At 39.6% G+C, this 14,911-nt stretch overlaps 1 protein-coding gene across 2 annotated transcripts; it reads left to right on the forward strand.

Annotated features, from left to right (window-relative positions):
• Positions 1-2,403: 2,403 nt before the first annotated feature.
• LOC137295776 (U3 small nucleolar RNA-interacting protein 2-like) lies at positions 2,404-14,800 on the forward strand. Of its 2 annotated transcripts, none has more exons than XM_067827316.1 (14): positions 2,404-2,576; positions 7,002-7,114; positions 8,103-8,221; positions 8,657-8,724; positions 9,447-9,488; positions 9,825-9,951; positions 10,345-10,469; positions 10,834-10,926; positions 11,697-11,797; positions 12,059-12,193; positions 12,665-12,733; positions 12,843-12,982; positions 13,222-13,301; positions 14,630-14,800. In XM_067827316.1, the coding sequence occupies exons 1-14, from the start codon at positions 2,532-2,534 to the stop codon at positions 14,774-14,776; spliced, it is 1,404 nt and encodes a 467-aa protein (XP_067683417.1). In that variant the 5' UTR covers positions 2,404-2,531; the 3' UTR covers positions 14,777-14,800. The 2 variants fall into 2 exon arrangements, with proteins under 2 accessions (XP_067683417.1, XP_067683416.1); XM_067827315.1 differs by having other exon boundaries at positions 2,460-2,576; positions 13,219-13,301.
• The last annotated feature ends 111 nt before the right edge of the window (positions 14,801-14,911 follow it).

Consider the following 14,911-nt stretch of genomic DNA (forward strand, 5'->3'; position numbering starts at 1 on the left):
GTTCTTTCGGAAAATGAGCTAAGCATGGACTGCAGAACACATGGCATTTCCTGATCAAGGTGTGAAGAGCCAAGTTGTTTGAAGGGTCACTATATATTAGTGCTTTAGACCAATGTTTCATCATGGGAATAAAATCATTCTTATATTTGTATAATATATTAGGAACACATGGGGCTTGCTAAAATCAGCTCTATATCTGGAGTTAATGCAACATAGACTGCCAAATCGCTCTAAATTTAGGCTTCAGTCAAGGACTTCTGTTCTATTTATTTTGTATTGTTTGGGAGACAAACAGGTTGACAGGGGTGCATCTTGAAAATGGATTATAATATGATGTCATTGGTTCAAATCCCACATCAAATCACATTGCATATATATTTGTTTATGGTGACCATACTGGTGTTGGTGATGTGTCACTAGTGTCATTATGAACTTCAGGAATAACATGTCTGAAATGTTCTTCGAATTGGATGTCGGTAGTGCGTTTGCCAGGAGAGTTGTGCAACTGTGCCCAAGGAACGCAAGTTACCTATGACTTGTGATTTCAAATACCAGTCAACGGGATTGTGGTTTTACCCAAGTAGGAAATCTCAAAAATCAGCATCACTTCCGGTTTTTCTTCCAAATGAAGCTGACTCGTCGTGATTCAGCTGTAGACACTGTAGAAATCAGAATTAAACTCAGTACACTGGTTTCACATTGCTAACAGGATGTTTTTCACAGACACTTGCTTTGATAGATTTGTCTGGAGATGGAACAATTAGTTATCTGTTCTCCGGTTCATCAACTGAGCCAGGAGGCAGTCCTCATGATCAGTTTGAGAGCTAGCTTTGATGCAATACCCTCTGTTGTACATTTATCCACAATACGATTTTGACGCTGAGGTGATCGTAACTTTCATGCTTTAACCTTAGCTAAGATCGTGGTGGATCTGAGGAACCAGAGACCATATAATATCTATTATATGGTCTCTGGAGGAACGAAGCCCAGGTCTAGGAGTTAATTGTAACTGGTGCCTTAAGTACAACTGAGACCATATCTGTGGAAATGGCGTTATTGGGGTAGCCAAGAGATGACAGTCTATATACAGGTCGCGGCTGAACTGGCCCAAGGAGCTACGCGCCAAGAGATGACAGTCTATAAGTTCTCTGTACGTGCCGGGGCTGAACTGGCCCAAGGAGCAACGCGCCAAGAGATGACAGTCTATAAGTTCTCTGTACAGGCCGTGGCTGACCTGTCCTTTGAGGTAGAAATGGCTAAAATATAACTCTCAACTGAATTAGGCCTTCTGCCACTCTTCTGCCGACTCTTGAAAGCAAAGCAGTAGAAAGTGAATATTTAATGTCACTATGGCAAACTTTATGTGTTACAATGAATGTCACTTTCCCCCAAACAGAAAGAGATTTCAATCCGCCACAGTTTAAAGTGAATATAATATTTAATCTCACCATGGGAAGCTTTGTGTATTATAGTGAATGACACTTTCCCCCAAACAGAAAGAAGTAAGAAAGACATGAGTACAAAATAACGATAACTTCATATGGATGAAATCTATCCCCTTCAGTCAACCAAAGGTCATGTTGTTTAGCCGAGATGAAAAAATGTGTTTGTTCAGTCAGAGACCATATACCGGTATATGGTCTCTGGTTCAGCAAATGAATACGTTATATGAGCATGGACATATCACGAGGAGATGAACAAAGTTACATTCAAATGTTTCTTTTATAATTTGTTTTGTTAAAACAAATAAACGTGCATTTTGAGCAAATGGATCATCATCCTCGATATCTCCAGGGTATACGCTCCGATAAGACTCCACTATATAGTGGAGATATCGAGGATGATGGATCATATGGATCATATTGTCCTGTTTTCGAGGTGGGACAGAAATCAGTCGAGGTGTCAAAATCCAGCGTTTCCTTCACTGAGAGATTGTGTAGGGGTAGGCCTAAGTATGAGTCATGGAGCTTAATTAAAGCCTGAACGATAAAGACATAGGTGTAAGTAACTCGATCTGTATTTACAACAAGCAAGTCCAGACAAGCGAACAATACACAGAGACCTTCTAATCGTTCTTATTTTATATATAATCTGAAAATGATGAGTTTCAGTAATAAGTATTGCCTCAAAGACTTCTGCAAGTACTGACCATAGATGCGACCTGAGATAATCTATCTCCTGTTAGAGTTTCCGAAAACGACGGAGGCGAAAATGAATGATTTCAACTTTGTTTACTATCTAATAAAAACATTAAAGACGAATCTGGGTGTCTTTTTAGTTGTCGTTCTTTCCATAAATGCTTTCTCAAATACGAATATTTGACGATACGTTTTCACTCACGCACTCTTCCAACATGACCTCAAGGGTGTAGAGAGCTCAACACTATGTTGGCTGGGATTCTGTCTGTAAGATGTCTGAACGCATAACAAACTGCGCGCACCAACAAAGTAACCAGTGATAATTCAAGAAAACGTAACTCTGTTCTTACTTCCTTTACCCTGCACGTGTGGAAGTGGAAGTTGTAAACAGAGATGTCTTTCTTTATTAGACGGTCAAGCGAAAAGAGAACGTCGAAAGTAAGATTTAAAATCAGAACACACGATATATGTGACACAAAACGTTGAAATTTTGTCTTATAGCGAACATTCTCAGCAATAATACTCTTCCGGTGCTCCTCACTTCAGTAACGTGCAAGGTAGAGTTTGTTCAAATTCTTGTCTCCTTTGGCTAGGGCAGTGTAGGATGTGTCGGTAAGGGTTCCAACCGTCAAAAACCAAAATTAAAAACGCGTGTAGCTGGCATGCATACTACACCCTAGATATAATTCAATAAATTCAATAAACTAGAACAGGTATATAAAACCATCAATGGACTTCTTTCAATTTTGGACTATTACACTGGGGAAGGACCACCCCACCCCCCTAGAGAAAATTTACTATGTGAAAAGAGGAGGGTATGGGCGGAACTCTTTCCCAAATTCAAATAACTACCTGCTACTGAGGCAGTGAATGTGGGACAGGTGATTTGAATTCACCACAAACTGATATCAAGCAAGATTTTATCATACCATGGTCATCTTAATTGGTGAATTATTTCTGGGTCTGTTTCGAGTTCAGTATTTAATTAGCTTACTGGAGGTTTCAATATACAGGATACTAACATGTTGGTGAACACTATGTATCTTAGCTATACACAGGACAAAGTGGTTGTGTTAATATAGATACATTTCATAGGGATGTGTTTAGCTAAACAAGCATTTCTTTTACTGAACATGTTGTTCTGCTGGGATACTGTATAAAAAGATGCGGTCATGCATACTTAAAGGTCACATGCAACCCAAATATCAAGCATAATTAAAACACAATCATCTCTTATTCATGACGTATAATATACATTGATGCTTGTAAAAAAACAAATAAACAAAATTATAAGCATATAATTGCGATTCAAAAGTGCAGTATTTTGTACATGGGTCTACTTCCCCCGAAACAAAACCCTCGGGAGACCGAACCCAGTCATAGCGGACGGGTGTGCACTCAAGTGTAACAACAGCTTCCGATTGGCTGGTTCATTTGCTCATACGCTGAGGGCTCTTTGTGTGTACAGATACATGAACTGTTTGATGGGCATTTTAGAAGTATGGCGAGTCACAAGAAAGTAAGATTCTTTAGGGATAACAAGTTCTTTTATTGTACTTTTATTGATGTATCGTTTCAGTATGGATTCATATACTGTTGTCAAACAAAATCATATACACTAGAAGAAGTTGTTATCCATAAAGAATGTAAATATATATCGCGATGTTGGGTTTTGTAAATACATGTTCTCTGAATTTGCATTCAATCCAATAAAAAATCATCTCAGTAGAGATGGTGAGCTACTGTGTGGCTGGAAACTGTCATTCGTCCATGTACAAAAAAGGACTTGAACCTAACAAAAGTTTGCTCCAGTTTCCGTCAAATCCAGTCATCCGAGAAAAATGGATGCAGTTTGTTTGCAACCCACAGACATAAAAACATGTCATGTTTACAAGTATCACACCTGCCTATTACATAATGTGGCAGAGACAGGACTCGGGTGCACAAGTCATAAATCAATTTATTTTGTTTTTGGCATATAGCCTGATAGGTGCTAAGTTCAAATTGCATGTGGTCATTGATTGAAGCTGTGTATTGCATATTGTCTTTAGCAGTCAGACAGGCAGACATATAGGTGTCGATCAACCAGACATTGTGCTTTCTCTGTGACTGAGGCTGCTTACCACAATCAACAATTTTTTTTATGTAATGAGTAGATTATTTACTTCTTTGTGTACACAACCAAGATTAGACTACTGCTCATGACCTCATACTCTGGGCATTCATACTCTTTCAAGCTCCGCGAACCTATTCATTGCACATGCATTATGGGCAGAGCACAGCACAGCTGTTGAAACCACTTTTCCCCCCAGCACTGTGGGAAATTTAGTGAATCATTTGAACTCTGATTTCGTGGGCTTTTTTTTTCATCGCATCTTTATCAACTTTATAGACTGAATTGGCAATTCTGATGATTTGTTTCGGTAAGTGCATACCAAAAGGTATCAGAATCTAAAAAGTTGTGTTTTTGTTGCATATGACCTTCAAGGGCTACATTTTCCTGCAAACTACAGGCTGCACTGAACACCTACTGATGAATTTCACTTTAAAAAAATAGAGCTAATCGAATTAACTGAAATTAAAATTGAGAATCCTCATGATTTTACCTTGCCCGTTGAACATTCATATCTCAGACTGTTATTCAACATTGGATACAAGTTGTATGATATGTGATCATAGTTTTAAATTGCTTTATTTGTTTGTATTTCAAGAGGGTGTGCACATGAAATGTAACACCAAGAACAAGTAAGGTTCGAGTGAGGCAACACTCGTCACATACTGCATTTGTTTCACTGTTCCAACTACTGTGCTTACCCCCTTGTAATACAAACCAATAGTAACCATTTCTATCTATGTTCATTAAACAACTTTTATCCTCAGCTGAATACATTTACGAGACTTAAAGGGGCACTGATGCAGATCAATTTCTGTGGACTGGTGGTTTCTTTTGTTATTGTTTTTCTCCCAAGAGTACCCGGATGATATCCCAGAATTCGTGACTGGTTCGTGATCTCTGCTGCGACTCCCATGTGCGCAATTGATAGTTTATGTGTAGACTGATCAACAAAGATGAAGTCATTTTACTTCGTTATTATGGAAACAAATCAAACACCTTGAAGTGTACTCATCTGCCAGTGATATATAAAACAAACAACAAAAACGTTAGGACTGAAAAATAACGAAGTCAGTGTAGGTCTTTATATTTTGTCTTATAAACCTAATTAGATCCTTGTCACATTTGTATGCATTTTGAAAGTTAATAAAAAAAACATGCGGTCTGCTTATACTTACAGTGAATTTCTATGTCTTGTGTCTTTCAACAGTCTAATATGTGAAAAAGTGACACATCATTTGAGAAATTTTCACACTGGTGTATACATAATCTCACTGGTCACCCAGGACAGCACAGCTGGCAACTAATTGTAGGATGTCCGCCATTTGTTAGCCAATAATGAGCAACAATCAATTAATCATGGCAGTGATGGTTAATTCTTTGTAGGAAGGATGTTGGTTGTACACTCGTCCTTTACGACAGGGTGTATTCAGTATAGATTGCGTAAATATACACTCATAAACACAGCCTTTTTGACAAATCCGCTGTGGAAGTAATTAATCAATCATGTGTTATCGGTTAATCCTTTGATCAATGTTTGTTTTTGTAACTCAGCTGATAAACCCTCTTGCATCACTTACATGCACATATTACATAACATACAATACATTTGCCACTACAGTCCTTAATTTGTAATGTTGAGTATTTACTCCAGACAGGAGAAATGCCAAATGGGAACTTATGTCGAGTAATTTTAGTGGTGTTACCACTATTTATACCGGTTATAAATTCACTAACTGACCATCAAGTGGATGATGACAAATAACGTGTAGGTTTATAACTTCAAACGCGAGATACAGCAACGAAGATGTAATCTATGTGTCGCATGCAGCCTGAAAACATTTTTGGGCAGAAACTGCTTTGAGGACACCAATGGAACTTCGTTGTTACATAAGAAATGCCCATAGATATTTGCTGTGTACTTGGGTAAATGGGTATAATTAGGGGTTTTTTAATGTAAGAAAATTTTCTCTACCAGTGGCAAAGTCGTTGTTAATGTTATTAGTTTACGAATGAATTCAGATAAATCAGCTGTGTGGGTTTTATTATTGTCATAGATAATAAACCAGGGTCGTAGCTACCAAACTTTACATATAATGTTTATTATAACAGCTGGGCCAACCCTAAAAACTATCTGAATATAAAGCTTTGCAATCTTTCGGACTTGAAAACAAAATGGCTTGCTACGTGTATGAAGACATCATATTTTCACATCACATGAGTTGATATCGAGGTAAAAACACAGATATAGGATCAAATTGGATCAGTCACTGTACCATCCATGCATCAGAAAAAAACTACACTGCTGGGATATTTTGTTACAATTAGATAAGGAATATCATGGGTATTTTTAAATACATTGTAATGGCATACGATGGGCATCCGGCCTCCTCACTTTTTAGGGTGAAGAAATTCTGCTAATGTGGACCGGAGCCCAGTCCCTTTGTCCATCACGGTCGAGGGAGCGGGCGCTGACCAATTTGCTGCTTGGTTTCGTAATTAGCCTTTCAGTGAGAAACATTATTCGCTCTGCATCAGTGCCCCTTTAAACATGTTAAATTTTCATTTGGAAAGCTAAAACTTCATTTAGGAGCATTCACAATCTTAATTTCACTTTGTTTGGTTTACTGTTTTGTTAAAGGTGAAATTCATTGGTATCTTTTCTCTGAGAACAGACCAAAGTGTCTGATGTTTATTTGGAGCTGAATTGAATATGAGCCACTGAGTGAGAACACACTGCCTGGTTGCAGAGCAAACTCAAGAAGCCAACAGGCCCAGCAGGGAAGAAAGATGTGGGTCTGAGATATGCCAGGAAGAGGAAGGCTTGGGATGAAGAGATCGACAGTGAATCTGAGGTCGACAGGTACGCTGGGTTTTGTTGTTCAGTTTCATATTGTTGCTGCTACTTCTTTCTCGTGGTTATTCTGAGTTCAAGTAAGAATCTTGACTCGTGTTTGTTGCAAGAGAAGTTTTAAAGGAATGGGTGGTCAGGATTGATGCCACAAATCATTTCTGTGTCAAGAGACCCATGAAGGTGCGGGGTAAACATGCCTTCAGTAATCCATAAAAGGCCACCATGCTTGTCGTGAGAGACGACTAACGGGAATGGGTGGTCAGGATCCCTGACTTGGTTCACACGTCATCGGTTCCCAGTTGCGTAGATCGTTGCCCATGCTGTTGATCACTGGATTGTCTGGTCCAGACTTGATTATTTACAGACCGCCGCCATATAGCTGGAATGTTACTGAGTATGGCGTAAAACTCACTCACTCACTCACTCACTCACTCACTCACTCACTCACTCTGTCAAGAGTCAGAGTATTTATAGGCTTATGTCTTGTACTTGAAATATTACTGAACAGTAACAAAACTGTAAATAGTGATTACTGTATTCCTGTGTTGAGGTAAAAATTCTTTAAGAATGCTGGCAGTTCTTCATCTGATTAGTGTTGGGAATTGGAAACTATATCCACTATCAGTTATCAGAGGATTTGTGAAGAGTGATTATAAATAATAGTCGAAATATATAGATCTTCAATGTAATCACCAAGTTTTCTTTTCTAATTAGTGTTTCTTTTAATACTGTCATGCAATGAAATGAATAACTGCAAGAAAGACACTGGAATTGTAATTTGATAGTAAACGTGGTTAAAATTTTACAGTTTGCATAGCTTACACTTTTGAGCATGATTGTTCGTGAATATTCGTCAAATTTAATGGTATGTTTACTTCATTTATTCATGTTTTCTACTAAAACAACAAAAATCTGATTATTCGAAAATATGTTTTTTACGATTTTTACGAATAGTCCCAGGTGTGATAGTCAGTGTTGTTTATGTGGTTTGTTTCAGTGATGAGGCCACAGAGACAAGGAAGGCCGAGTTGGTTTCTTCAGATGAAGAGGCTGAAACTGCCCAGGAGAAGAAACTGAGACTCACAAAACAGTATCTGGCCCAGTTGGAAGCCAGTGGTAGGTTGTCATGGAGATGGAGTAATAGGAATGAAACCAAAAGAACACTGCAGTGGAAATTTGATCAGATTGTTGTGGATAGACATGATTTGGATATGTTGTTCCAGCTGAAATGGTGTCCCCTTGATAATTTGGATATCACATCAGATTGTAGGGGACAGTGTGGTAAGCTAGTGCTTGAAGCATTTGCACGTCAGACCAAAGACTCGAGTTCGATTCCCAACATAGGTGAAGTCACATACCAGTTTCTGGCATCTCACTCTGTGAAATTGCTGGAATATTTAGGAATCATACTCACTCACTCACTCACTCACTCACTCACACCACCTGTTTTAATGGATGATTGAGCATTTCATCCACTATCACCATTATTATTCCTGTGTTTTTCAGTTAGTGGGATGGTTTATGAATTATTAACACTGAGTTTTCTGACAGAGGCAGATCGTGAGGACGAGGACGGAGGGACGAGGGATGCCATTTCACACAGATTAAAACAGGATCAGGTGAGCTAAATGTGTCAGAAGATATGTCTTATCACCTTTCAGACAAGTAGAGCCTCTTCCTTAGTTTCATCCTGTCTAACTTCTAAAACATTTATTATGTTAGATTTCATCGTACCTATCAGCAGTAAATGTCAGAATTCTGGGTAGAAAATGTCACTGCAGGGGTGAAAGCATTTCTCTCATCACACCAAAGGCCCTGGTTTGATTCCCACATGGGTACAGTGTATGAAGGACATTCCTGGTAAACTCTGTTGTGATATTGCTGGAATATTGCTAAAAGTGGCTTAAAACTAAACTGACTCACTAGTTTCTGTAGTCACTATGTGGAGATTTGGGTTGTGTTGACCAGTCTAAGCTTGTCATAAGAGACCACTTAAAGGACTGAGCAGTAAGGACTCGATGACTTTGATGTAATGTCTGCCACCGGACTGCCTGGTCCAGACCGGATCATTTGCTTTCAGCTGTCAACAACAGTGTTGTGTTGTGAAGAGACAACTTCAGAAAAAACAGGGCCATAATTGATGACATGTAGACATAACTGAACTGAACTGCTGGTTATGCTATAGGTTAGATCCATGGGTTGTCAGACCAGGTCAGTTATTTTCAGACAGATGTTGTTCAGATGGAATATTGCTGCAGCTATTACTATTGTTGTCATATGTTTTCATGTAAACATGAAAAACCAATTACTAAACACTGATTGACTGTGCACTTCTTTTCAGCTGGAACTAGCTGGCAAACTCCAGAGAGAAGTTGCAGATTTGGTACGTGTAATGAACTTGTTTTAGCTTAGACATATGAGGATCAACTGATCTTGGTTCCATATTCCAACTAGGAATTATTTTCAAAAGCTGCAAATGCCACTCAGTGACTCATATTTTGATGTCTAACAAATACTAATGGATTATGAATTTTCATGTATAACATATTTAAATTGGATGAAGTGTTAGTTGTTAAAAAGTGTTTATTGCAGTCCTCAATATGTTGATTAACTATTCATTATCAGTTAAAACTTGTTAAGGTAGATAATGTTTGCCTCATTTACCAACAGTGGACGTGTTGCCATGGAGATATCATGATGTTGATGGTTCTCCTTGCAGCTGGAATTTCCAGACTCCACACAGTTGAGGGAACTGCGAGGCCATCGGTTGCCTGTGACATGTATAGTTATCTCCCCTGATTCAAAGCACATCTTCAGTGGAAGCAAAGACTGTTCTCTGATAAAATGTGAGTCATGGCATACAAAGTACAGTTTAGTGCTGTGTGTGGGTGAGACTGTGATTGAACAGGGGATGAGACTGAACAGTGGGCATGGCTGTGATTGAACAGGGGGTGAGACTGTGATTCAACGGAGGGTGAGACTGTGATTGAACAGAGGTGATGCATGAATGAAATGGGAGTGAGAGACACTGATTGACAGGGGTGAGACTATGATTTGAAAGGGTGTGATGGTGATTGAACAGTTGAATGGGACGAGGTTGTCATGGAACAGGAGGAGACAGTGATTGAGCAGGGAGACTGTGAGTAACAGGTGTGTGAGGCAATACCCACCATGTGCAAACCCCCTAGAAAAGCCAAGCAAGTTCAGCTTCTAAGGACATGATTGTATGGTTTACATAGGGTGTGCAGAGACAGGGAAGAAACTGAAGGTGATCCCCGGCGGGAAGAAGGGGACAGAGAAGACTCATGTTGGACACACGGCACACATCCTCTCTCTAGCAATATCTACAGATGGCAAGTTCTTGGTGAGTGAGAAAGACAGAAGAATTAGCTGCCCTTATGTACCTAAGAAAAAGACTCAGATGCAGAAGATTCTTTAACTCCCTGGACCAGAATATAGGGAAACGCCCATGGGGTTGTAGTACCCTTTAGTAGCTTCCAGAACTCTGTCTAAATATAGCACTAGTCTAAATATCGAGCACACTGCTGCCTCCTTACTGTATGCCAACAGGTACAATATGTTGGGTAAACAACAGTGCCACATAACAAACTTTATATCTATTTGTCATCCAACACTGGTCTCCATAATATCCACAGGAGATATCACTTGGGTGATATTGGCTAAGTTATTCCTAGTTTGTTACTCTCTAATTGTTCTCTTTAACCCAGGCATCAGGAGACCGGAACAACATTATTCACATCTGGGACCCTAACAGTATGGAATCTATCAGCACCCTGACAGGCCATAGAGATGCAGTGTCGGTACGTAGATATCTGTGTTTGTTGTGTATGATGATGACATTCAGTTGACGTAAAGGGTAGTCTCCTTTCATCCATACTATTTCCATGTGGCAAGTGACATCTTGTGATGGACTACAGGAACAGTAGAACACTGACCTTGTGATATTTGAATTTTATGGCACTTTATGTGAAATCCATTTCTGGGGTCCACTGGCATGATATTGCTGATACATTGCTTAAAGCAAAACCCAACTCACACACTGTTAACTTGCCATTAGTATAGACAATACAAGTTGATTATAGAGCAGAAGTCACAGTCAGGTGGAAGCATTAGTCAAGGAGACTTTTAATTGGCAGCAGTGACTCCAGAGTTTCATGAGCTTGCTATCATGCATTCCAGCACATGTAGCAAACATGGCGTCTCCATGCACAAGTTTCAGAATATTTCAACATAATCTCTGAAGTGAATGGGTTCCCAGTAGGATGAGATGGTGACTGTTGACATTCCAGCGCCTGACAGGCGGCTAGGGGAATACTATCCCCTGAGAGATGAGGAGTAAAATTGTTTAGTACTGGATTGGAGTAATAGATCCAGCTAGCATGGATGTGGAGTTTATACTCGCTACTTGCACTTTACAGAGCACATTATTGCTAAGGTTATTAGCATCATTTTCATCATGTTCATGAGTAATACATCAAACTTACATGCATTGAGAGTTTACTTGTACTGCAGATTATTACAGTTATCACCATCATTTTTATCATCAAGCATACATTTTGTTTCTGTGCAGGGTTTGGCATTCCGTAAGGGTTCCCATCAGCTGTTCAGTGCATCACATGACAGATCTGTCAAAGTGTGGAACCTGGATGAAATGGCTTATGTGGAAACCCTGTAAGTAATATGGATGAGCATTCTGCTTTGATGATAGCTTAAATCTTTCATGAAATTCAGTCAGCTTCAAGTGTTATGTTGATTAATAAATCGATGTGGCATCCTTGATGATGCAGAGCCATGTGTCTCCATTGCATCTTTCTTTTAAAACCCAGGGTATTAAGTATTGTCTCAAAGTTGAAAGATCATGAAGTTTGTTGTCAGCACTGGTGCCATCATGCAGAAAGTGGGGTAAAACATAAGTTTTGTTTTCTTGTTTAGATTTGGTCACCAGGACTGTCTGACTGGAGTGGACAGCCTTACACGTGACCGAGCAGTGACATCTGGTGGCAGGGATCGGACAGTGCGAGTGTGGAAGATCATCGAGGAATCGCAACTCATCTTCAACGGACACGTGTGAGTAGACATGTTTGAGATATATGGTAGACAAACAAATACAAGTAGTTTAAAAGGACCAAGATATAAGCAAAAACTTATCGCCAAAGTGCCTCCAACTGTCCTTGTCAGGCAATGAAGGAAAGAGTAACAAGCATGGTTGGTTATGCGACAGTATTGGCGGGAAAGGGAGGCTTCAGGTTGGTGAGTGCATTGTATGTCTGTTTCAATTAGATGGGAAACTTCAAGGGATTCCAAGTGTTCCACTATTGAGGGAGGAGATAAGTGTGATAAGCACGAGTCAGGATAAGTATAAAATATCAATTTTATTCTGAAAATTACTTTTTTCTTACACAACCTTTAATTGAGATGTTCAGAGAACTTTATGTGAGATTGTTGTATGAGAGTAAATGATCTGGTATTGCTGTGACATGGTATAAGGTGTGTGTATTTGTTCCCATGAATGATGTGCTGGGTTATCCTGTGTTGCAGTGGCTGTGGCTCCATAGACTGTGTGTCTCTCATCAACGAGTCAACATTCGTCACAGGAGCAGATGACAAGTAAGTGGCTACCCTGTACAGTTGACTACTGGTTCATTAGATTAATGGTTGTCTACATAATGATTAGATCATATCATTCTGATTCAGTTTCAAATTACTGTATTTACAGCTCAGTGTCATTGTGGAGTGTAAACAAGAAGAAGCCCCTGACTACAGTCAAACAGGCCCACAAGACTGAAACTGGAGGTTATCAGGAAAACTGGATCAGCGCAGTTGTCTCCCTTCAAAACACTGACGTAGTTGTGTCCGGTATGTCAGAAACAGTGATATCCGAGGGTCTTTTATTAATGAATATGGTTTTTCAGATGTCATTATTATGGAAGACAAACAAGTACTGAAATGCTGACTATTGTTTAGTCTGTGCAGATGTTAAACCAATCATCCAGTTTAGAATAGGTCTCCAATATTGGGTTTATTTATCTGAAATACATTGATAGTCTCTCTATATTGGCTGTCCCAGAGTACATGTGTTCCATCTCTGTCAGCAGGGTCCCGTGATGGAGCCATCAGGTTCTGGAAGTGTGGAGCAGAGTTCAAGTCTCTCACCTGCATCGCATCAATACCTGTGGTAAGTGATCACTCTTGGTCATGGCAACCTCTGCATCTCCCACACCAGTAGGGTAGCCCAAGTTCCCAACGTGGGTACATTGTTTGAATGCACCTGGTGTGATATAGCTGGTTGGAAAGAACCAAGCACATACTGGTCCAGTCAGGATAAGGTGTCAAAGTGGGGATCCCTGTAATGTACAGCATGGTATCTAAATGGGCTTGCAGTATACAAAATGTGAATCATGTCTGAAAATGCATGTAAAATTTCCAAATCCTCTTCATCAGACTATAGTACATTTGGCTCAAAAGTGGACCGATGAATTGCAATCTAGCTCCAAAACTAATAAACATCAATGAAATGCTGGTTGTAATAAAAACATCATACCAACTCTGAGGTTTTTGAAGAATTATTGCCCAACAAATAGAAAGGTTGTTTAACAAACTATCATAGAAGTATTAACTCAGTTCACTATTTGTTACGAGGGATGAGTGCAGAGAAAGGGACAGCACAGGTTTATGAATCAAAAGCATTGTTGGCACCTGTGCACATGCTTCTTGAATACCAGGCTGTCCCTTTCTCTGCACTCCTCCCTTGTAACAAACTGAGAACTGTGTCAGTATTTTAAATGTTAGTTTGTTAAACAACTTTCTTATTTTTAGGACATAATTGTGCAAAAACCTCACAGAGTTGGTATGATATTTTGATTACAATCAGCGTTTCAGTGATGTTTATTTTGTTTATGCGTTCATCGCAATTCATCGGTCCACTTTTAAGCCAAATACACTAACAGGAACAGGTTGGTATGGAAACAAGTGTCATACTGGAACATTAAACCCCCTTAGGCTAATGGGGATCAACACTGATCTACCAATGTTTGTAATGGTCAATCTTTTGATGCCCCCAAGCTGTTGAGGATGTGAATGAAGCTCATGTGTTAACGAGGCTGAGGTTGCAGAGCGATTTGTGCATGGTAAGGGGGACAACTCTGTAAAGCATAATTGAAAGAAGACTTGATTGTGTCTGTTCCTGAAGGACGGTTTGCTTTTGTTATATGACACTTGGTTTTACCAGGAGAGTGTTTTTAGATTTGATGTATCCACTGTCCAAAAAGTGCAAATCCATGCATTACCAGTATACCCTTTAGTGTCAAACTAGTGTATTTATCAGTAGGCCCATATTGAATGTAATCTGCGGTGCTGGGCAGATCTGTCCCTTGGACAATGCAGAGGCTTCTCATCATTTGTTTCTTAGTTTGTCATCATTAAAAGCTCGGGTTCTCCTGCTCACATGATTCAAAGTGAGATATCGTTTGATGATGCCTAAATGTAATTCACTGTTCATTACAGAAGGGGTTTGTGAACAGCCTGCAATTCTCAGGGGACGGGCGTATGCTGGTGGGAGGGGTGGGACAGGAACACCGCCTGGGGCGATGGTGGAGGGACAAGACAGCCAGGAACTCCATTGTCATCATCCCCATCATGAAAAAATCATAGGACACAATAAATATTTTGTACATAGTTGTGATCTGTAATCATTGTGACCGAGATGGCTGATTTTGTTTCACTTCTTGAAAGTTCTTCAATACTATATCCGGTATGTGGCATCCTCATTGATCTGGTGGTCAGACT

This window comes from Haliotis asinina, chromosome 9, assembly GCF_037392515.1.
Source record: "Haliotis asinina isolate JCU_RB_2024 chromosome 9, JCU_Hal_asi_v2, whole genome shotgun sequence".
Lineage (NCBI taxonomy): Eukaryota > Metazoa > Mollusca > Gastropoda > Lepetellida > Haliotidae > Haliotis > Haliotis asinina.